We start from the raw sequence: 26,801 nt of genomic DNA, 5'->3' as shown, positions 1-26,801 counted from the left end.
TATATATATATATATACCTCGCCGGGTGTTACGTTAGCCGGCTGAGTACCGTTAGGGTCGTGGGCGAAGGAGTCGTCCCCAGCCGGTGATGTATTTAACCAAGTAAGGTTATATCTAAATCTAATATACTTCTGGAAGCGAAGACTAGCTCGGGGTCTGGGTGGCGTAACTGGCAAGCGCACCGCACGGCAAGCGGAGGTTGCGGGTTCAAGCCCCGCCCCAGGCCAGTTCTTTTATTCCAGAATGTTCTAAATTTATTTATTTAATTATTAATTTAATTAAGAGATGGCGCCTAACGCCTACCTCTAATGTCAAATTACTTAGTTCCAATCATTTAAAATAGCCATATTATAGCCCGATAAATTAGGCGATCGTTTGGTGTTGCTATCCATCAAATTAATATAATTTTGATTTATAAATTCTTTTCTTCAGAATCTCTTCCCAATATCTATTTAATATATCATTTTATAATTTAAATTATTTAAATTTTAACTTGTTTAAAATATTTAATAGCAACTTCTACATTCAACTTTTATATTTAATACATATAAAAATGAAGAAATAATTAAAATATACAAGACAGATTCAATAAATAAGGCTAGTATCACTGCTAAAGAGTTGCTAAGTAATCAAAAATCAAACAACAGCTCATTGTACAATTTTGAAAAATTTGATATTGACAATGCCATTTTGTAAACTGCATAGGGGATGCAAATACCATTTGCAGAGATGAATGTTGGTACATAGCTACTTAACTGTGTATGCTTTCAAAGTTATTAATCTCAACCTTGTACACTAAATAAATTTTCTTTTAACAGTGCTATTAATTTATTGTATTTGCTCAATATAATGAGACATCAGAACTCAGTAATAGATTTTACTTCTAATTTGAAAATGGATATCAAATTCCATAGAATTTAAAACAACATGGAAAAAGTTAACTTATATAACTGGAAATATCAAAGTTTTGTTTAGTAATTATCTATCTGTGACAATAATGTTAATTTGAGTAAATGATAAAAAAGCTTCCAACAACAGAAAAGAAAATTGATAATTCTATAAAATTTATCACATTATGATTACTTCATTCATTGATAAATTTTATGAAATATATATTNACTGCTACATTTGACATTGAATGATTCATAAAGAACAATTGCAAATGCCTATAAATTTTTCACTCAAGCTGATAAACAGCATAAGTTCAAAATTTTAAAACATGAAATTCACAAACTAACTTGTACTTTTTTCTTTTATAATTAACAATATTTGAAATGTCTAGTACAAGTGATAGTTACTTTGCAAATTTCATATATCTTGTCAAAAGTTTACAATTCAGAAAGAACTGTTCAGTTCTTTCTGAATTGTCAGAGTGTTCATCAGCAGTAGATCTGAAAATGGAAATGTGAAATTCCAAAAAGTACTTAATCTAATTAAATATTATTCCTTAAAAAATTGAGGTTTTCTTTTTTATTTTACACATGGAATGATAATAATAAATCCTTAATACTTTAAAAAATTTTAAATATTGATAATTTCTTTACAAAACACTTTTATTTGAAAGTTTTCAGCTATTCTATTGTGTACAAATTAAGATATTTTTAAAAGTACAGATTACACTTGACAAAATGCAAGATAATCTCCTCCTTTTTAAAATAATATATAACTTAAATTGCACTTTTACATTCTTAAAATAAACAATTTTGCTGGATAATTATGATTTCTTAAATTTGCTCATTTCTCAATTGTTGTAAACTATAATTTTCATCTCATTAATATGTCTATAAGTTTTTGTAGAAAAATGTATATTTAATATTTTCATATAATATCAATATAAAAAGGAAAAGAATTAAACTAATACAATCATACTAAAATAATATAGCATTTAAATAACAACTATAGAAATACAACTAATAAAATGTTTCATTTCAATTCTAAAATGCATTATCAAGTCTAATAAATAATTTATTTCAAACTGCAATGTATATAAAGTCATTCTAATGTTTACCTTTATGAGCAATTAAATTTTAAACACCAAACATTGGTTACTTGATCCAAAACAAATTAATTTTGCCATGTAACTCTCCAAAACCAAAAGTAATTATTACTAAATCATATCTACATTTTACTTCATTATAATGTATAATTTAATCTGTAAATAATCAACTTTTGTTTATAGTTTTCATTTACAAATATACATCAATATTGCTTTAGATGTCTTAAAAGTTGTAAATATTTAAAAGTACATTATATCATAAATATCTTACTTTTAAATATAACTTGCCTGTTACTCCAGAGTTGGCAATCTTAAGTCACCATAAATAATTTTACCTTTGTAATATTAAATAAATATCATTCTTTCTAAACATTATTTAGAAATGGTGATATAATATACTTTTAATGAACTTATGTACACATGTATTTCATGTTTAATTGATTAATTAAATGATAATGTTAAATATAAATATTTAATACATTAAATTTAACAATCAGATTAATTTCTTGAAAAGAAATAAAATATTATTTGATATTATTTTGAATTATAATTAGATTTAAATTAATTACAAAACTTTAAACTTATCTATGGATTTAATTATAAAATGTTTTCCTTACCGTTCCATTTGGACCCCAAACTCTGACCTCTAAATATCCAGTATAATTTGTATTATGGGATAATTCTCCATCATAAACATATTCCATTCCAATAGGAGGTTGATTTGTTGCTGAATTTCGTTTTTGTCTTGTTTCTGTGGTTTCTGTGGTAGTTTCTGTTTCATCATGTACTGTACATTGGCTATTCTTTTTGTCACCAATTACAACTTCTTTCATAAAATTATCACTGAAAAATTGAATAAATGATTTGATTAATGTATTATGAATGTTAACCGTTACTTAAAATTAATTTATAATTAAATATTTACAGAAATAAATCAGCAAAAATGAAATCTTATGATTACAGCATATATTTTTAATATTAATTATTTTCAATTGTTTAAAAGAATCCACTTTGGCTGAAAGAGCTAAATTACATGAATAATTTAATGAATTTTTAATAAAGATATGCTAAGTCACCAGATAACCCTTGTTTAAAGTACTGTACATACTAAATCTTATTTGGACAATGTTAACTTATAATAAACAATTCTATTGTTCAAAAAAATATAAACACAATTTATTAATTTGAAAAAATATCATTATGAAGAAATAAATTATCTTTATTAACAATTACTTTAGATTTTAATATCATAATTTTATACTGGCTATTAATGCTAGTTCATATTATTTCTATGATATTTGCTTAATTTCTCATTAGATTTATCTTTTAAACATTAAAATATTCCAATAGTTAAGGAAAATTAAGAGTTAATTTCAAATATTAATACTCTAACTTTAAAAATTAGCAAGTAAGGCTCAAAATTGTTAAAGAAGTCATAAATATTTAATCAGATTAAGTGCTTTTTGGGATTTTACATTTTCATGTTCAGAACTGCTACATTTGACATTGAATGATTCATAAAGAACAATTGCAAATGCCTATAAATTTTTCACTCAAGCTGATAAACAGCATAAGTTCAAAATTTTAAAACATGAAATTCACAAACTAACTTGTACTTTTTTCTTTTATAATTAACAATATTTGAAATGTCTAGTACAAGTGATAGTTACTTTGCAAATTTCATATATCTTGTCAAAAGTTTACAATTCAGAAAGAACTGTTCAGTTCTTTCTGAATTGTCAGAGTGTTCATCAGCAGTAGACAGAGTGTTCATCAGCAGTAGATCTGAAAATGGAAATGTGAAATTCCAAAAAGTACTTAATCTAATTAAATATTATTCCTTAAAAAATTGAGGTTTTCTTTTTTATTTTACACATGGAATGATAATAATAAATCCTTAATACTTTAAAAAATTTTAAATATTGATAATTTCTTTACAAAACACTTTTATTTGAAAGTTTTCAGCTATTCTATTGTGTACAAATTAAGATATTTTTAAAAGTACAGATTACACTTGACAAAATGCAAGATAATCTCCTCCTTTTTAAAATAATATATAACTTAAATTGCACTTTTACATTCTTAAAATAAACAATTTTGCTGGATAATTATGATTTCTTAAATTTGCTCATTTCTCATCAGAAATAGTCAGATGTTGGCCTTTGCTATATAACTGGCACTCAGTCATAATGGAATGATGTTTTCTATGAAAAAATAACAAGATCAATCCATAAATCGGTAAAAATTTGATCTAATTTCAGGAGTTTTTTAAAAAACTGAATATACAAAACAACTAATGAATTTAAATCAGCAAATCTGCAATTATTGAAGAGATATTATATTAAATTTAAGTGCTATTATTAATTTAAATTATCATTAAAGATTTTTACTCTCCGGAAAATACTCAACATACATCCTTAATAATTAGTTAATGAGTAATAAAAATTAATATAATTTTTCACTTAATTAGTTTCATCACAATTGGAAACTATTAAAGCTTAGTTGTGATAAATGTAGCATAGAAATACAATTTGTGATATTAAAATACATTAGTTCAATAGAAATCCAAACTTTAAACTTTATATTTGTAAGGGTAACCACAAGTGTAACAAGCAAACATGTAAATAAAAAGAAGAGAATAAACTACAGTGGTACCTCAGGATACGAACGCCCCAGCATACAAAATTTTCAGGATATGACATGAAATTTGAACATATTTTTGCTTCACGATACAAACAAAAACTCACCATACAACGTTGCATTAGTTCACAGTGTCATTTTTTATTCACTTCTGTTCATTAGTCTCAGTTCGTGTGTTTGCTTCATTGTAAAAGGATCTCGCTCGATAAAGGAAATCTTGAGGTATTATCAGAAAGCGACTGATTTTATTGAAAAGAAACATTCCTAAAAGGTTCACACTGGCCGTATTGCTGCTTGGAGTAATTACATTTGCCTAAGTCATTTTAGAAACATTTTAAAAAGTAGGCAAAGCCAAATCTCTTTGGATAGATTTTACCAAGCGAACTCTATCCAGTGAAAGTGCTGGTGGAAGTGAAGGAAAGAAAGCAAAAAGCAGTGAATAAAAATTTAAAAATATATATATATATAAGACAACACTAATTTTTTTATCTTTTCTAAGTTATTTTTTTAGTTATTGTTACATTATGTTATGCAAGTTAAGTTTTAGTATCATTTCCCTTCTCCCTCTCTTCCACCACCAGTTTACACCTCCACCGTCATCTATCCTTGAAGGTAAAGTGCAAATAAAACTAGATTTTTTGTATCAATTATTATTCTATTATGGTTATACATTTACAACTAAGAAACGCATTTTTCATTACTATAGTTATTATTATTATTTTTAATGTACTACTTAGCTTTAATTTGAGTGTGTTTTTCGTGTTGGAACAAATTATTTGGTTTTACATGTAATCGTATGGGGAAAAATGATTCACCTNTATTTACAGAAATAAATCAGCAAAAATGAAATCTTATGATTACAGCATATATTTTTAATATTAATTATTTTCAATTGTTTAAAAGAATCCACTTTGGCTGAAAGAGCTAAATTACATGAATAATTTAATGAATTTTTAATAAAGATATGCTAAGTCACCAGATAACCCTTGTTTAAAGTACTGTACATACTAAATCTTATTTGGACAATGTTAACTTATAATAAACAATTCTATTGTTCAAAAAAATATAAACACAATTTATTAATTTGAAAAAATATCATTATGAAGAAATAAATTATCTTTATTAACAATTACTTTAGATTTTAATATCATAATTTTATACTGGCTATTAATGCTAGTTCATATTATTTCTATGATATTTGCTTAATTTCTCATTAGATTTATCTTTTAAACATTAAAATATTCCAATAGTTAAGGAAAATTAAGAGTTAATTTCAAATATTAATACTCTAACTTTAAAAATTAGCAAGTAAGGCTCAAAATTGTTAAAGAAGTCATAAATATTTAATCAGATTAAGTGCTTTTTGGGATTTTACATTTTCATGTTCAGAACTGCTACATTTGACATTGAATGATTCATAAAGAACAATTGCAAATGCCTATAAATTTTTCACTCAAGCTGATAAACAGCATAAGTTCAAAATTTTAAAACATGAAATTCACAAACTAACTTGTACTTTTTTCTTTTATAATTAACAATATTTGAAATGTCTAGTACAAGTGATAGTTACTTTGCAAATTTCATATATCTTGTCAAAAGTTTACAATTCAGAAAGAACTGTTCAGTTCTTTCTGAATTGTCAGAGTGTTCATCAGCAGTAGATCTGAAAATGGAAATGTGAAATTCCAAAAAGTACTTAATCTAATTAAATATTATTCCTTAAAAAATTGAGGTTTTCTTTTTTATTTTACACATGGAATGATAATAATAAATCCTTAATACTTTAAAAAATTTTAAATATTGATAATTTCTTTACAAAACACTTTTATTTGAAAGTTTTCAGCTATTCTATTGTGTACAAATTAAGATATTTTTAAAAGTACAGATTACACTTGACAAAATGCAAGATAATCTCCTCCTTTTTAAAATAATATATAACTTAAATTGCACTTTTACATTCTTAAAATAAACAATTTTGCTGGATAATTATGATTTCTTAAATTTGCTCATTTCTCATCAGAAATAGTCAGATGTTGGCCTTTGCTATATAACTGGCACTCAGTCATAATGGAATGATGTTTTCTATGAAAAAATAACAAGATCAATCCATAAATCGGTAAAAATTTGATCTAATTTCAGGAGTTTTTTAAAAAACTGAATATACAAAACAACTAATGAATTTAAATCAGCAAATCTGCAATTATTGAAGAGATATTATATTAAATTTAAGTGCTATTATTAATTTAAATTATCATTAAAGATTTTTACTCTCCGGAAAATACTCAACATACATCCTTAATAATTAGTTAATGAGTAATAAAAATTAATATAATTTTTCACTTAATTAGTTTCATCACAATTGGAAACTATTAAAGCTTAGTTGTGATAAATGTAGCATAGAAATACAATTTGTGATATTAAAATACATTAGTTCAATAGAAATCCAAACTTTAAACTTTATATTTGTAAGGGTAACCACAAGTGTAACAAGCAAACATGTAAATAAAAAGAAGAGAATAAACTACAGTGGTACCTCAGGATACGAACGCCCCAGCATACAAAATTTTCAGGATATGACATGAAATTTGAACATATTTTTGCTTCACGATACAAACAAAAACTCACCATACAACGTTGCATTAGTTCACAGTGTCATTTTTTATTCACTTCTGTTCATTAGTCTCAGTTCGTGTGTTTGCTTCATTGTAAAAGGATCTCGCTCGATAAAGGAAATCTTGAGGTATTATCAGAAAGCGACTGATTTTATTGAAAAGAAACATTCCTAAAAGGTTCACACTGGCCGTATTGCTGCTTGGAGTAATTACATTTGCCTAAGTCATTTTAGAAACATTTTAAAAAGTAGGCAAAGCCAAATCTCTTTGGATAGATTTTACCAAGCGAACTCTATCCAGTGAAAGTGCTGGTGGAAGTGAAGGAAAGAAAGCAAAAAGCAGTGAATAAAAATTTAAAAATATATATATATATAAGACAACACTAATTTTTTTATCTTTTCTAAGTTATTTTTTTAGTTATTGTTACATTATGTTATGCAAGTTAAGTTTTAGTATCATTTCCCTTCTCCCTCTCTTCCACCACCAGTTTACACCTCCACCGTCATCTATCCTTGAAGGTAAAGTGCAAATAAAACTAGATTTTTTGTATCAATTATTATTCTATTATGGTTATACATTTACAACTAAGAAACGCATTTTTCATTACTATAGTTATTATTATTATTTTTAATGTACTACTTAGCTTTAATTTGAGTGTGTTTTTCGTGTTGGAACAAATTATTTGGTTTTACATGTAATCGTATGGGGAAAAATGATTCACCTTACGAGATTTTCATGATACAATCTCAGTTTCGAAATGGATTAATTTCGTATCCTGAGGTACCACTGTAGATAGATTAAGAAACAAATTATATATTCTTTGCATATATTTTCAAAAACACCAAAATTATTATCTTTAGATGTGTCCAATACTTACATAGAATAGAATATATTTGAATTATTATTTTATTTTTAAAAATGTGTTATGCAATTATGTACAATAAATAGCATGCTTGCCATCAAATTAACAATAACCTTGAAGCAAGACAAGTTTGCAATAATTGTATATTGGCCCATATTAAAGTAAGTTCTTGCATAAAGCACTTCTACTTATTCAGTATTATGTCTTGCATGCAATATATTATGCAACTAGCAGACCCTGCTACACGTTGTTGTGGCTCAAAATGTATCTATTATAAATTTATAACTCCCCCCCGTGGGGGGGAATTTTTCGAAAAATTTCTTCTTAGTGTACATTCTCTTGACGTACCCTATTAAAACGCAATCAAAAACACAAAAAACCGCATCTAAAATAGTATAAATAGAAGCAGAGTTCTTTATGGTAAGCCTTAATCCCATCCATCTCCCAGGGGGATTTTGACATGTATATTATATAAAAACACGTGTGTATTCGAATGCAGCGTTGTGTCAAAATTTCAAAGGAGTCAGTAGGAACAAACGAACATTACATTATTATTTATATAAATAGATAGAAGATGATCCGCTTTAGTTCATTTTCACAGAAAAGCATAATGCCTCACAGAAAAGCAAACTTAGGGCGTCGTACTCATAGCGCCATCTGTTGGACATAAAAGCCTTAACCTAGATTATATCATTTAATTTATATGAATGTTTAACGGAATAATATACAGCCTATGTCCACCCTGAAGTTCCATTCTAAATATTGGTGAAAGAATTTTTGAAATCGGATGAGTAGTTTCGGAGATTACCTGCTGCAAACAAACTTACATACAAACATTACCTCTTTATAATATTAGTATAGATATAGATATAGATATAGATATAGATATAGATAATTAATATAACATATTGCTATGCAATGTTCATAAATATTCTTGATGTTCCCTAATGTTTTTATGTAATTTGCATTGTGTCATTGCTATAATGAATAAATGTATACATAATGTAATAAAAAATAAATATTCATAAGCAAAATTATATGAGCATAACACTGGGTTATTTCATTTTAAAAAAAATTTTCTTTAAATCAAAAATTTTTCTATAACTATCGGTATCTAGTTCAAATTAACTTTTTAACATAGAAATAGCGGGACATTGGACATTTCTAAAGGTAATTATCATGCCACTATTAAATGCAAATTAATTTGCATTTAAAAGTGGCATGATAATTGCCACCTTAATGTTAATTGTTTTTCTGATGTAAATGAAAATTATTAATTTAAATAACTATTATTGTAATCTGCTGCTATTTTAAGGAACAACAATACTGTTTTATTTAATTCACAATAAATATAGACAAAAAGAATTAGGTTAAGTGACAATTAATATGGTGATAGAGTGTTTACAAACACAACTTAAAATCACATGATTTTTTTCTGTGGAAATGTATGCCAAAAAATTTAATTATAGGTTCAAGTGTGCTGTGAGATAAAAAGATTAAAAAACATTGCATAAAGTTATAAAAATAACTTTCTGAAAAAAGTCCAAAAGATTTTTTGGATACACATAAAGTGCTAATTAATTCATAATCACCTAGCAAAGCTACATTAATATTCTCTTAAAATTCTTTAATTTTTTTATCTGTTTATATTCAACAATTCAGCAATTTTCATTATGGACTCTGCCAATTTGTAAAATATATGAAATATATAATNTTTTTTATATTGTTTTAATGTTTATTTTTAATGATAAACGTGAAAAATTGATATAATTCTTCTTTGAAACGATGTAATTTTTCTTATGTTGGAACAGGTTCTGTGGTCTTTGAAATATTATTACGCTTTTATTTTTTATTATTATTAAAATATTTTTATTTAAAATCATAATTTTTAAGTATTTATTTGAAAGTTTGTTCTTTCTAAACATTTCTTTCAAGGAAAATCTGAAGAAGAATCGTTATAACTTGAAGAATGGATGATCTTGGATTCACGAAGAATTTAAGAAATTGTTTCTGATATTTGACTCGAAAAATTGGATTTACTAATCCGTTACTCGATGAATTTCGTAGTATACAAAGAACTTGACATATATATATATATGTGTGTGTGTGTGTGTATATGTTATTTGGTAAAAATAATGCATTAAGGAGTTTCTAAAATAGTTATTATAAAGGGTTATTAGCTGTGCAAATAGTCAACTTCAGAGAATTAAAATGAATAAATGTCTATAATTTATAATAGTTAATCGATGTAGTTCAAGAAGAATTTAATGAATTTTATACTCTACATTTAATAAATTAGTTAAAAGATATATAAAAACCTTAAAGTTTAAATATATGATAACTAAATATATCCACATTCAGTAACTGTAAAATTGCAACTAGAAAATACAAATGTGTTATAAAAATGATTTCCTTTTCTTTTTTAGATACAAATATTCTTGAACACACTAGTTACCATTTGTTGTGGTAACTAGTTTGTTTGCAATTCTACCATGAAAATATTTCAATTCTCTACTGCTTCACATTATAAAGTTGTTTGAATTCTTCCAATATTAAATTTTACAATCTTTAATTTAGATTAATAACAAAATGAAATAACAAAACAGTTTGAAAATACCAAAATAAATACTTGAATTTATAAGAAAGTAAAAACATATGTATATATATTTATAAAAAGTAATTTGAAAAATTCATATTTAAAAGGATAAACAAGACTTCCAACTTACAGGATAATCATGAAAAATAACTATAGTGTATATGTTACCAGAAAAGTTCGAAATCAGGCATTCTATAGAATGCCTAGGCATTGTATATAATGCCTAAAACTAGCCGGCAATCTATGAAACGATTCATATTTTACAAATTTCTTAGGCATTCTATAGAATGACAAATGAGAAACCAGCAAAGTATAACATACATCTCTGTTTTGTTTTGAATATCACGTGGCAAGGCACATGACTTTTATGCATGCCTCAGGCTTAGAATTTGTCAGTGCACTTTGCAGTTTGTTCGGGAGTGTCAAAATACGCAATTTTACTTAAATTTGTTCAACAAAAAATTAGTTTTATACTGTGCTCCGTGAAAATGGTGGAGAAAGCTGTAGTGTTGGAGAAGGTGTCATGGTCTATAGACATGAAACAACGATTCGACAATGAACTGTCCAAAATTCGAGTTAATGCTGCAAAAAACAGTATTTTCTTAACCGAAACTACTTACCAGAAGTTAATAAATGATGTACAAAAAGCCAAAATAACTACTAAGAAGGAACCCAGGGACTATTCGTTGCTGAATCGCTATGATGTGATGATTGTAGAAAACAAAAGTAAACTCATTTATCCTGTTAAAGAAGGCATCAGTGCTATACAGTATTACATCACGGACTCAGAGTTATTTCACATACTTCATAACGCTCATTTGGTTATTGGACATGGAGGACGTGATAGAATGTTGAAAGAACTTTCAACCAAATACAAAAAAACGTTACATGTCATGATATTGAACTGTACATCCACCTTTGTGAACCTTGCCAGAAAAACAGAAAGGTATTAGGGTGCGACTATGCAGACGCGAATTTAGAGCGAGCGAGAGGTTGCGAGCGATTTAGTTTTCGCAAAGGAAAACCATGCACAAACGAGAAGCGAGAAATAACGCTGGCGAGAGCGAATTTCTGGTTCTCGCACATATCTGACAGGTTTTGATATTTATCGCGTCTCGCCTCTTCTCGCCACATATTCTCGCTCGCTCGGAAAATTCGCTCGCTCGCGTCTGCATAGTCGCACCCTTAAAAAGGGCATTGTTGTGAAACCTATGATTTTTTCCGAATTTAATTCCCGTTGTCAGGTAGATCTTATTGACTTTCAGTCTCAGCCAGATAGAGAATACAAATTTATTATGGTGTACCAAGATCATCTCACAAAATTTGTGATTTTTAAGTCTCTAACGTCAAAAAGAGCTGAAGAAGTAGCCTATAACCTAGTGGACATATTCTTGTTGCTTGGAGCACCATCTATATTATAGTCTGACAATGGTAGGGAATTTGCCAATAATGTGGTGACCAGCTTGAAGGAGTTTTGGCCAGCACTGAAGATCGTCCATGGAAAGCCTCACCATTCACAAAGCCAGGGTAGTGTCAAAAGAGCTAATCAAGATATCAAAAATATGCTCTGTACTTGGATGCAGGACAACAAATCTGCCCGCTGGAGTGAAGGACTACGTTTCATTCAATTTATGAAAAATAGAGCTTATCGTTCTGGGATCAATACAACGCTGTTTTTGGCTGCAAACCTAAAGTAGGGCTTACATTGTCTTTTCTACCAGAAGACATTTTAAAAGACATAAATACAGAGGAGCAGCTAGAAAAAGTAATACAAAGCGTCAAACAATGGAAAAAGATGAAACTAATCAGATTATGCAAGAAAAAGAGCCTGTTTTAAAAAACATGAATGAGATTATAGTCGTTAGTGGATTAAACCAAGATGATGAAGACATGCTTACCGAAGAGATTTTCGTTTCTGATACCTGTTGTGTGTGTTTAAAGGAAACGAGTGATGTACTTGCATGCAAAAAATGTCGTCAAAAAATTCATACCTTCTGTGGCCATGCTAGTAAAGATGATGAAATGGCTATTTTGTGCACCCTTTGTTTCAAAACTGAAAATGCTATTGAAGGTAAAATAAATTCTAAAATCAATCTAGAAATACAAGCCAAAAAAAATGAAAATGAATTTGGAAAAAAATTTCCCACTGCTTCTTTGGTGCAAGTTCACTGTGCAAGTTCCTATTCCTGATGTCGATAGGGGGCGAGGTGATTCACGCAATGTATTGGCAGTTGTAATGAGTGTGACAGAGAATGGTTTCTACCAACTTGGAACTTCTGAAGGAATTTTAAAAGAAGTATATGCGAGATCACAATTCATTTCATGCTCTAAGAACTTGCTTAGAATTGAAGATATTCCTGACCAAAAATTTCTTTTCTGGTCAGTTGTAATTGCTCAGTCCAGTGGAAGCGACCAAGGATTTGTCAAATGTATGTGTAAAACAAAGTGCTAAAATATAAAATGTCTTTGCATGAAAAATGTAATGAAATGTAATTCAAAATGTCATTCAAGACTACCATGTTGCAACAAGTAGGTTAATTTTAATTTCTTATTTTTTATATGAAAATTTTGTTTCCCTTAATAAGAAAGGCATAAATTTTGTTTTGTACAACTTTCATTTTTCTTTACGTATTTTGAATAAATTTTTTTAATGGCTCTCTCATTATTTTTTCAGAATAACATTTGTATTTTTGAGGAATGCATGTCATTTATATAATAGCCTTATCAGAACCTTTTTTCATACTTTGCCTAAATAGCATTTGTCATTCTATAGAATGCCTAAGTATTATATACAATGCCTAGGGAAAGTATGTAATAATTCTCATATTTCATACATTGCCTAAAAATGCCGGGCATTATATACAATGCCTTGGTATTCTATAGAATGCCAGCTTTTCATACTTTGCCAGTAACATATATAAATATGTGATACAACTAAAGCTGAAATTCAGCCTAATTTTACTGTTTAATTGTTTAATTTAAAATATGTGCAGAATTGTTGATATATTGATTAAACTTCAATTCAATGGCCATTATTATACTGAAATGTTGTATTTCTGTTGTTCTTGAATTTAATCATTTGAATTACTTATCCTATTTAAAAGTATTTAAACTGAAAGTATATTGAACACTACAGTAAATGCTAGTCACTGTTTTTTTTTTTCTTTTCACACACTTACTTAGATTCATGTTTGTCTTATTACTGATTTAAATTCATCTTTTTGTATTTCTATTATTTTCATTTCATATTAGAAACAAATCTGTCTTAAGTTGAAATGAATGTACTTTAGATTTAATAAATATAAATTAATTATTATCGCGACCCAAGACGGCTGGTGTCACGGGTTAATGGATTAAAATATGCCATAAACATATAAATTAATTATTAGTATATGTAATAATTAACATTTCAGTAAATCTACACTTATAGTTGCAATTATTGTTCAGCCAAAATAGTATTTTGTTATTTACTGAGTTTAAGTATAATCAATAATATAACACAATGCTAGTCCCTGCTTTTTTTTTTTTTTAATTTTCTTTTTACTCACTTACTTAGATTCATGTTTGTCTTATTACTGATTTAAATTCATCTTTTTATATTTCTATTATTTATATTTTTCTGACTTATTTACATTTTACATGTTTTATGATTATTATTATATAATTGTCTTTATATTGACATGTTAGGCTTTCTGTTATCAGGTCATTCAACTATTTGCATTTCTGAAGCAATAGAAGCAACATTAAAAGATGATCAGTCCCATGAGATGATAGTGATTCTTTCCAATTATAAAAGCAAAGAAAAGCATTTTTATCTCATGTTTTTGTACTAAATTAAATAAAGAATTTTGCAAAATATATATATATAACTCTTTAAAGTCAGTAGCTGTGTTAAAGAGAAATGTAAACACTGTTGTATTTAAAATAAAGTACATTTGTTTATTATGTGAATTTGATTTAGAATACTTCAAAAGTTTACTATTTCTTTAGTTAATTTAATTTTTGATTAATTTAAAATTTTATATTTGAATACAGTTAATTTGCATTATAAAAAAATTGTTAAGTTATTGTTTGATTTGTTCCATGTTAAATTTTAAGATAAAGTTTAAATCACTTTAAATAAAATTGTATCAAAATAATAATAATGATATTTTATCATCATCATATCATTAAAAAATTAATTTTTAAGATATATGCATGTACTGTATCAATAATATACAAACATTTAATGTAGACGTTTTTTCATCTTATTTATATTTAAAAAATAATAATCATTAAGGCACCTTCATTCATTCATAACAAACTAGAATATTTATAAATAAGAGCAACATTCTAATTTTTGAGTCCAATATCTTAAATTTATATTTGTTAAATACATTATTTTTAAATTACTGATATGTATATGTATTAAAAGTAATTTTAAAAAGATCTTTATTGAATTAAAAGCTTTGAATAATTTATTCAATAACAGTATTGAAAATAAATAAGATTTCCAATTCAAATTTCAATTTAATAAATCAAAAAACTTATTTTATACAAGTTAATTTTAATTTTAATATAAATATTATGATATTTAGTACAAGTAATTATATATTTATTTTTGCAAAAAATTAATTTTTTTAACAAACAACTGAACTAAAATCAGAACAGAGCTCAACATATCAAAAACTATGCATATTTTTCTAGCACTATTTTATTTAGAATGTTGGAGATATTTGGATGTTGTATAAATGTTATTTTACTTTACAATATGTTCTATTGTTCATAATACAGTCGACCCTCCTATAATTACGGTCCCTATAATTACGATTCCTATAAAACTACGAAAACATTGTGACCGGTATCCGTAAAAAACAGTAAAAATTCCCTATAATTACCTCAAACGTCATCGGGCAGCCGAACTACTTTCCGGCCATCCGTAGCGCCACGCTACGGAGAGATTTCTATCGTCTGGACAGTATTATATAAATTATATATAAATTAGGTACTGTACATATAATTATATATTAATTATATATAAATTAGGTACTGTATATATAATTATATATTAACTTATTGTAACTTTGTTATAATTAAATATATAATTTCCGCCGTCTAGCGTGGCGCCACGCTACGGAGATTTTTACGCTAACTATCGTCTGTCAGTATGTAAATTAGGTACCGTAAGTCTAATACAGTACTGTAATTTTATACATTTCTTGTGAAAGAAACATTTCTTATTCAACGGCGATTAAAATTATTTATATTAATGATGTCTCCGAAGTTCTACGAAGTTTTCACAGAAAAATAAGTTGTTAGAAATCGGCCGCTCTTTGCTGAGCTGTTCCGCGACGAAAACAATGTTGAGCAATGGCAATGTCGAATGGTGACACTCGGTAAGTAATCCTACAATTTTTTGTTTATAGCGTAGTTTATACGGATTATTCCCAAAAAATATATACGTATTTTGGAAATGTTGAGTCGGATTAGTCTAGAATCGATTAATTTTATGGAAGAAAACCTTTCAATCAGCCGTAGTCCGTAAACTTGACACGTGTCGGGCTGTGATTGGAATGACTCGTAAGAAATCGAATTCCTAAAGAATGGAACGTATCTATATCTTATAGGGGGGTCGACTGTACCAAATTTTGAATGTAAGCTCATACTTAGTCTGAACATTACATTCCAATTTAGACACCACTGTTAAATCTTTACTTATGATAAGAAATAATAAACAAATGAACAAATGTTTTCGATCTTAATCAAGATTTGCCTCAGGTTTTGCATCACTTCAGATTGGATTGTTCGTTTGTGTATTATTTCTTACCGGAAGTAAAGGTTTAACAGTGGTATTTACATCTACTGGTAATTGGTCTAGTTGTTTGTATTCCAATTTAGAACACTAAAAATTTGAGTTCAGGTCTAGACCTAATACAAACTTATGAAATGAGCTGAAAACATTTGTCTGCTAAATAAAACAGAGCTGGAAAAGGGTTTTTGATATTGTGTGAATTTTAACTTTTTCTCCAAAAATTAGTAACAACAATAAATGCTTACTTCAAATGCATATTAACTATATAATTATTAATTTTTGAAAATAGCATGCAACTAAATGCTAAAATTTTTATAAATCAATTATTAATTATATAAGCATTAAAAATTTAATTACTTGATATTATTATAAAAATTATATAATATATCTAGACAGAAAGACAATATGATAACTGTAATGGCCACATTTTTGAATGTATTTAAGTATCTGACTTAGTCAAACTAATGAACATGCATTTATTATATTTAGCTAATCCACTCTCATTGGGAATTCATTCAATATTATAAAACATAGTCAGATATTAGACACACCCTTTATTAAATCCGTATAAGATGAAAAAATAACTATTAAATGCACAGTTATTAATATTTTTATCAAATATATTTTGATTTCAGTTCACATATCAATCAAAATAATTTTCTTCAAAGTTAAATACATTAATAAGTCATTAACTTTTTTAGAAAATCATCAAATTTTTAGAAGAATATAAAGCATTGAAAAAACTATCTATACAACATTTTCATGTCATGGCTTTATTGGCAATGACATCAAAATGTTGTACAGATAGTTAAGGTATCCTAAAGGATTGAATAATTTCTTAAGATCATCACAAGAAATTTATTAATTGAAACTTCTATTCAATTATATTCACATTCAGAAAATTTTTTAAATATTTAGTGATTTATGCACAGAAAATTAAGAGATAAGAGTTGATAAACAATTCCACATTATCATTGTTTTAAAATATATTATTTGAAAACATCTAAGGATCATTCTATATCAATAAAATGATTACTTTCAACTGATTCACTTCAATTTTTCTTAAATAAAATTAAAAATTATTATTAAAAATCAAAAGCTATATTCACATATTAAATTGTAAATTACTTCATAAAAGTAATTGAAAATTAAATTTGAAACATCTAAAAATCTAATTTTTCAAATTTTTATACATTTTTTTGGACATAAGGTTTAAAATTTATGTAACTTAATTTCTAATTCTGATAGAAGTTTTTAATTTATATTATATTGAAAATGTGAATTGCTTCCATTTAATAAATGAATTATTTGATAAATAAGTATTTTGAAAAATAATATTTTTAAAATTAAAACAAATTACAGATAATTTAGGAAAAACATATTTTGTCTTTAAAAGATTATCACTTATTTAAATCTTAAAGCAAAGATCAAAGAAAACTTCCTCACTGCAAACTACTACTGTGAAATGAATTGCTCATCTAAAGCTATATGTGACATTATTATTGATATATATTAAAAATTGCTTTTAATAAATTACATTATAAATAATTTTGATATATTTTTTAAATTAAAATAAAATTTAAATACTTAAAAAAAAACAAGAAGTTTTAGTTAGTAAAACTTCTTGTGAATTACAATGTAAATTACAATGATTAGTAATGTAAAAATAAAATAATTTTCCATTACATTAAGAAATTTTATATCTAATATATAAAAAAATTCAATCAAAATCAGAATTTTTCTAAGCTTTATTTCATTATTAATTTGGTTATTATTATATTATATTCAGTTATTTTATGAAACAGAATTTTTTTTTCCATATTTTAAAATTATGAATTGAAATTTTATAATGAAATAATTACACTATGATTTGAATTTTAATTTTGCCAACATAAATAGAATTATTCAACTTTTCATGCTATGAGACTAAGTTTCAGTGAAATTATATCTTGTAAAAAGCACATACTTACTGTATTATATACTTATTTAAGTTAAATTCTAAGTTTCAATATAATTAATAACAAATTCAAATAAATAAAAAGATTCAGTAAGAAATGTTAAAGCATCCTCAGTTTGAACAAATTAAAATAAAAATTTGTTGCTTTTGAATTTTTGTAACTGTTCAATCAATATTTATTGCTAAATGCTTTATTGCATTCTGTCACATATTGATATTTTATGCCAGCATAAGCTGATAAAGTTTGTAATTTGTAACAGAACAACTGATTGATTAAAAAAATTTATTACTTTTGGATTTTAGTTTTTTGTAGTCAAAAAAATCCATCAAAGATTTCAGAGGTGCAATATTATATCTAAGTAAAATATCTGAAGGATAAATGGTTGTCTGCAAAGCTCCATTACAAAATGATAAATGGGTGAATGCTTTATTGGTATACTGAGCTTCATTTTGTAAAATGAATACTTTTAAAAAAAATTACGTAAAAAATAAAAATAGATTTGAAGTTATTTAGAAAGATTGCAGTCTTGTCATGTGAAACATTCTTTTATTGAAAAACTGACATATATTGAAATAGCAATCTAGAAAATTTTCCAATGATTAAGCAATAGTTTCAAATAATTATATTCTCAATAGATATAGTATCTTTAAATAACAGCAATTTCTTTTTAAGTATATCTACTAATCCTTAAATAATACAAATCAATTTCCTCATCAAAGTAATATGCAGAAATGGAAAAATGCTTTTAATATTCATTCTAGCTTTAAAGAAAAATTTTGTAATCAGGATTTAGCTGAATAAAATACAAATAAAAAATAAAAGCATAAAACCTTAAAACACAAATATTTTATATATCTAAAACAATACATATATATATATATCACTATATCTATCACTAAAAATATATATCACTAACACTAAGAACATTTTTCGTATATCCCATTCAATTTCAGGAAGCTAATATCTTTATTTTAAGTAAATATTCTGATATATCTTTACTTCTCAAAAATCATTTTTTAAAAATTTCTTTATAACATGATTTTTTAAAATTAATTTTCCAAGTATCTAACATAATAAAATTGCCATAAATAATTTAAATAAGAACAAGGTTTAATTCAGTGCATAAATTATTGGCACATTCCAGTATATCAGTTGTAGCAATTTTATTACGTAGAATTTTGAATTGATTGCCAATATAAAATGATTTTTTGGCAGATAAAGTAGATCAGAAACTCCACGAAATATGCACAGAAAAACTTTAAAATGCTTCAATAAAGTTAAAAACTAATACAGTCGACCCCCCCCTATAACACTGTTGATTATTCTGTTTTATATGAATTCCATGTTGTACGAGTCACTTAGATTTTACAAATATGTGTGGGGCTATGAATGGCTCACGTATTTGTAAAATCTAAGTGACTCGTACAACATGGAATTCATATAAAATGGAATAATCAACAGTGTTATAGGGGGGTCAACTGTAAATAAATACAGGATGCAAGTCTCTACATGCATCCTGTGCATATTTCAGTCGTATCAAGAACTCAACTGGCAGCTAAAGGATTTCATTGGTTGATATGAACTTGTGTGAAATTTGCCTGCTCTTTCTGCAAGCAACGCAAATCAATTACAGTAATTCTATGCATCCTGTGCATCTTTTAGATAAATCGGGTACTTCAATTACAGTTACAGGACTTTGCTGGCTGATTTGGACATAGATTATGGATGGAGATTATCATTGATTGAAGTAAAACTTTTGTGCAGCTTGCATTCTTGACGTAGTGTATTCTAACTTGTTTACTATATTTATTATTATTAATATTTGTTATTTTAATTACTGTTTAATCATTATTTAACTTCATTAATTAATTTTGTTCTATTGTATAATATATTTATAATTTTATTAATTAACTCTGTGTTACTTGCATAATATATACTATATATGATTGTTCTGCATATTATGATTACTCATTTTATTATACATGTATTAAATGTTAATTGTGGGGACGAATTGTTTGCTACATTGAATGTAAGATATATATATATACCATAATGCCTAAATACGTGTATCGTGTTAAAATATCTTATTCATTATTGATATAATATTTCATTAACAATTGTATATGCAGTGACCTGTGTGTTATTGATACACTTGTCTATTCTATTCATTATATTGTTGATAAACATATTATTTAGTTATGGTATTAATTACACATTTATTTAATCTGTACATGATATTTAATTATTGCATATTATAACATGTGCTCTATATATTGAATGTACAAAAATAATACAACTCAACTAATAATAATATGGAATGCACCTTCTACCATTATTGAATATGTATATTTTCTTTAAATGCTGTTATTCATTTTGAAAATGATCATACTTTATTATTGATATAATTCTTTGTTTTTAAATAATTGTATGTTGGTTAATCTTAATCTATTATGTGATTACTCTATATATTATTACTCTGTTATTGTTACTCTGTTACTACTATATATGTACTTAATATAACTACTTCATATGACCTGATACAACATGAAAAATTACCTCTGTAAATATTATAAATATCCTCACTATCATAATATTGAATGTATTTATCCTTGTAAAAATTGTTTGTAAAATTATGTTGATGTACTTTACTCCCGGTAATGCTATTATGCGGGGCCGGGATATGTGTGTTCACACCTTAATAAAATAACGATTGATTGATTGATTGTAGTTCTGATGCTACAGCCTTGTTTAAAATTATACTGCAAAATGCTATATCAACTGTTTGCTAACCATTATATTTCTATAAAAAGTGTACCAATTTTACCAAATGATGATGACAAACTTAAATGAAACGATGGATTTTTCTAACAAAAATCTAAANAACAGAGAATAAACTGCCCAAATACCCTTAAACAAAAGAAAAGTACGTCCTTTATGAAGGCATGGAGCCTTTACTACATGAAAATGAAAATTAATGAATACACTGTGTACAGTAATTTACCTGATAAGACAGACCTTAGAAAAATACTTTATGAGGCATAAAGCTGTCTATAATGAAAATTAATTAAATAAGGATTTTTTTGCCCTGCCAGGGTATGGCCGAGTTATCCGGACTGCCAGGTTATCGAGAGCCGAGTTTTCGAGACTCTACTGTATCACAAATGGCTTTGTGTGTATTTATTTATTAGTTTTTAACTCTGTTAAGGCATTTTAGTATTTTTTTTCTGATTACGGTAGATAAAACTTAAAATACAGTAAAATTTGATCTTGTACTTAATAAACTTATAATCTTCAATACAATATTGTAAGTATGCATTTAATGTTCTACGTATCATCATCTTCAGCAACACTATATTTAACAATAGAATCATGAGTAAATTAGCAATAGCAAAAGTAACATCAGCATTGCATTACAGCATTTTATTTTACAATTTGAGAAAACTTCCTTTTTCAGTATTAAAATATTCAATTTAGAAAACATCATAATAAGAAATTGAGAAAGAAAGTTAATTTTCTAAATTTTAGTGATATGCTATTAGATCTAAATTCCATCTTCATTACAGTAAATAATTTTAATTTAATTTTTAATGTATTATAATAAATTACATACTAAATTTGTAATTCTTTGTTGCATTTGTAAATTTCCTTACAAACTTAATTACTTTTTTCTTCTTCTAAAACATTAATTAAAATTTATTTTCAAACAACTAGATTTTATTAATTCTTGTATTATCATTTTATTATGTATATTATATATTTTACACTATTTCTTAAAATTTTATAAATAATTTGCACAATATCCAAAAATTAATATGAAAATTTATATTTAAAAAAATCATTTACAAGATTTAAAAAAACAATAAAAACCATAACAACAGTTACTCTTTAATGAATATATATAGTTATTATACTTATTCAATCTATATTGAGCTCAAGATTATTTAAATATAGCTGATGTAATTATGACTGTTTTAAGAAAAACCTCTTTCAGATACAAATAATATTTATAGATGATAAATTTCATTGTAGAGTCCATTGTTACTGAACTCTACAATGATAGCAATGCAATGTATTAAAAATCAATCAATTAAAAAATCAGCATTCCAAAGTATTTTTTGTAATAATATTCGAAGTTAAATTGCAGAATACAATTTTAATACCAGTAAAAAGTTTAAATAACATTATTACAATGAAATTCTGATTTTTATGTATTTATAATAATACAATTTCTGTAACAAATATAGCAGCAAAGAATTTCTAGGATAAAAAAAATTACAATAGATTACATCAATCTGGAAAGAATTTACAAAAAGATTCAAAATATATCACCATTTTTATCAAGGCAGCAAATCTAAAACTGTTATGAAACATAATTTATCTCAATATTTTCTGATTTTAATCTTATATTCAATTTTAAAAAATATATGAAATCAATTCTTAAGATAGGAAATGTTTAAATATTTTTATAATCTGGTCTTTTTAAAAACTATGATTTTGATTGAAAACTGAAAAATCAACTGTGTAAAATTTGAAATAATTTATAGTTCCCTTATAATGTAAGACTAAGAATTTGTAAATATTTATTTTACAAATGAATATTTACAAATTCTCAACATTATATTGTAAAGAAAACAAATCTGTAGTTTGAAAATATATTGATCCTGTCCATAATTGAATATGTTGTTTACTTACCTACTTCCAATTGTGAAAAGATTCTTTTAAGTATACTAAAAATATATTGTAGTATCTGCAAAATAACTTAAAACAATAGAGCTTACAGCATTGCAAGTAGAATAAAAATAAACAGTCATTTAAATTATTTTCAAAATTAATTCTTCAAAAACATTTTAGATAGCAATAAATCTTATATTCATGAAGTGTGCTTAATGAACAGTGTATAATACAAATAATATGAATGGTGTGCATAATGAAATATCACTTTCAAAAAGAAAATGAAATATCACTTCAAAGTATTTTATTATATAATCAATATGAATATTTTCTAAAACTGATGTTTGCTTTATAAAAATTAAACAAGACTACATTTTTATCTGGCAAAATATTTAATAATGAGGTAACTGAATAAAGTTTACTTCAAAGTTGTATCAACATTCAAGAAAAATTTTTTTAAACACAAGGAAAAACACTCAATCTGTGAGAATAAATAATTCCTTTCTTGTTACAGATGTTATTTCAATGTGTTAATCACCTCTAAAGTCAAAACTAATTGAGTATTTTTTCTTGTGATTTAAAAAAAACTTTTTGAATTTAAATTTCCAGCTCAAATGAATATTTTAAATTTTATTAATTTTGCTGTATTAACATTTGCCAATATTTTATCATATTCTTGATATTAAGAGAACACACTGTTCATTTATGCTTTTCTATATCTAATTTATGTAGTTTAAGACATGAATCTCTTAGCAAATACTAGAGGAAATATAATTCATCACACAAAAAACCTTTGTAACTCCAGTGATACGTGTTTACAAAACAGCAAACATTTTCAACCTCATCCGGGTCTACAATAATGAAGACCCGGAATACACACTGTACTGGTGATTGAAAGAATATTTTGATTAAATTAAGGACATTGAGGCATATTAAAATAAATACTACAATTATTTATATCATTCTTCAATTTTCTCTGAATATTATTTACTAAAGACAGTAAATAATATTCAGAGAAAATTGACATCAATCAAGTTATATAAATAATTATTTCATGATAGTACAAAAATCATAGTTTACCTATATATTCAGAATATGGTTAAATAAACTTTTATAAATTAAAAGTATTAAAAATTGTTATGATAGTTGACACATACTTCAAATTATTAACTGATATTTTATTGTGAACAACATGTAAGCTATGAAGCTAGCATGCAGATCATACTGTAACTTGATGCCTAGTTTATAAAGATGTCATTCAAAGTTAAATTTTTGGTTTAATTTCAATTTCAGTGTTATCTTTGTTAGATTACAATAATGCTACTATTAAATACTCTAAACACCAGAACCCAAAATAGTCTAAGTTTTTTATTTGTGTCTATATTATTTACCATATTTTACAGCATGTAAGGTGCAACTTTGACCAATAAAAAGGCTAAAAAAAATCATTCTGCATCTTATATGTGAAGTTCTGATCTCTCATAGACTAATAAATTTTCCAAACAGCCTTCAGTATATTACAGATAGCCTCTACTTAGCTAACCCTTGAATAAAAATGTTATTGCTTAATTAAATGTATTATTATTATTATTATTTGCTATAGCCAAGCAACTTTTGCATGTATTCACATTGAATATTTTAATGGTAAATTTTAATTGTAAATGTGTACTTTTACACTCCTCTTTTTGTCTGATAAATAAAAGCATGCATTCTAATTTTATTTTTTAAACCAGAATGCAGTAAAAAACTTTTTGCAGTTAAGTGTCAAAGAAGCAAGACTACTTAAATACACAAAATACTTTTCCATGAATATTCTGTGCTGAAATAGGGATACATCTTATATGCCTTAAAATATGGTAATATTGAGACATTTATATCAAAGAAAATTTTGCAATGTGAAATGGAAACAAAATGATAGTACTAGCTCAACTGCTCTAAAATTAGAATAAATAAACAATGCCTACTTTTAGACCATAAATGCTGAAATGAAGTAGATTTTCTAATCAAAATTAAAATGCTGACTCTCCATTTCTGATATATAATGCAGAATTAAATAATACTAAATGATATTTGTACATGAAATCAAAGTATTAGTAACAAAAATTATAAGCAAGCCAAAAAAAATTTTAAATAAAGTATTAAAAATTAAATTTTTTTGTGTATTTATTAAAAATTCTAGTGAAAAATTGATTATTGTAAAATTTAAATAATATAATATGATTAATGAATTACTAGTAACTCTAAACTTAATGTGGGTGATAAAGTTATATAATATTTCTGTCTTCTACATCTAAATGTTATGAATTCATATCCATTTATTCAAAGATGTTATTCTTTGAGTAAATTAATTCATTTTTTAAATGATTCAATTACATTTCTCATCAGAAAATTTTCACTTAAAATCTCAATTTTGTAAATTTTCTATTGTGTAATTTAATTTTGTAAATTTATCATATTTTTCTTTCAAATTTAAGCTTTCTCAAAAGTTTAGTATTGATACATATGCTTCTTCATTGTACTGTTATCAAAAAAACATGTGACAGTATTTTTGTTTTAATTCGAAAATTTAATTTATCTGGCACTTGCATTCATCATTCGATGAAGTGCATATAAACAAATATCTCATAAGGTCAAAAGCTAACATTATTTTTGTTTTGATGCATATGCAGAAGACTGCAGTTAGTTGAAACTTTTTATCATAAAAAATTTTCTAAAATTTACTAAATAACAAATAATTGTATTTTCTATGTTTATATTAAGAACTGATGATTGAAGAAGACAAACTTGATAACATTATAAAAAATACTTCAGAGAAAAAGGAATTTTAAATCCTTTTTCTCTGAAATATTTTAGATTTTTAATGAGATTCTAATCTATTGAAGAAGAAGAAATTTTTCTTCAAGTTTCAAGTTTTCATAAATAATAAATTTCCCATATGACATTCAATATAGTCAATTTTAAAAAGAAAGTTTATTTAAAGTTTTAAAATGCAGTTTCATTTTTCTTTGATTTTTGTTAAATTAAATGGATGAATTCAATTGCTTCAATTTGATAAAGACCAAAAATGTCAAAACATTAATATTCATTTTAATACAAAGTTGTAAAAATTTTAATCAAAAAACTATTATATTTTGTACTTTAATAATAAGATGTTTTGAAAATTTTAAAAGCTGCTGAACACAGATCTGATTGAAAGTGTTTGATTATTGAAATAAATCACTTTTCAAAAAAGTAACATTTTTCCTGATTATATAAAAAAATTTTAGATTTGCAAGGATGATTTTATGAAAACTAAACAAAAATAAATTTTTCAAATTTTTAAGTTCTGTAATTTTTCTTTCATCTAAAACTTGTAATTGAATATCAATATTAGTCTTATTTAGTGAAACTAAAACCTTACATTTCTAATCAAACATCAAAAGGGAGCTGACTAGATCTATTTTACCTAAATTGATTCTTCCGTATGCAAGAATAAAATGCAACTCTAGAGTATATATTTATTTTATATTATCCTAATGCACAAATATTGCTTATTGGAGACATTACTGTTTTATTTTAATATTTTTTGAATTAGAAAATTTATATAAATCTTTCTTATTTTTGTAAATATTATTTGGTATATTTTAGTTGTATATCATTAATGTTTAAAAAATATTTCAATATTCTGGTATCATT

At 25.6% G+C, this 26,801-nt stretch overlaps 1 protein-coding gene across 1 annotated transcript in view; it reads right to left on the bottom strand.

Moving 5' to 3' along the window:
- Nucleotides 1–26,801, bottom strand: part of LOC111641360 (receptor-type tyrosine-protein phosphatase alpha-like) — a 372,536-nt gene that overhangs the window by 66,636 nt on the left and 279,099 nt on the right. Inside the window, exon 10 of the mRNA XM_023387510.1 lies at nucleotides 2,614–2,839. Coding sequence (XP_023243278.1) covers nucleotides 2,614–2,839 — 226 coding nt within the window. The remainder of the gene's footprint in view (nucleotides 1–2,613; nucleotides 2,840–26,801) is intronic.

This window comes from Centruroides sculpturatus, unplaced genomic scaffold (assembly GCF_000671375.1).
Source record: "Centruroides sculpturatus isolate CEXI.00-Female unplaced genomic scaffold, Cexi_2.0 scaffold196, whole genome shotgun sequence".
Lineage (NCBI taxonomy): Eukaryota > Metazoa > Arthropoda > Arachnida > Scorpiones > Buthidae > Centruroides > Centruroides sculpturatus.
This window is presented reverse-complemented; position numbering and strand designations above follow the sequence as displayed.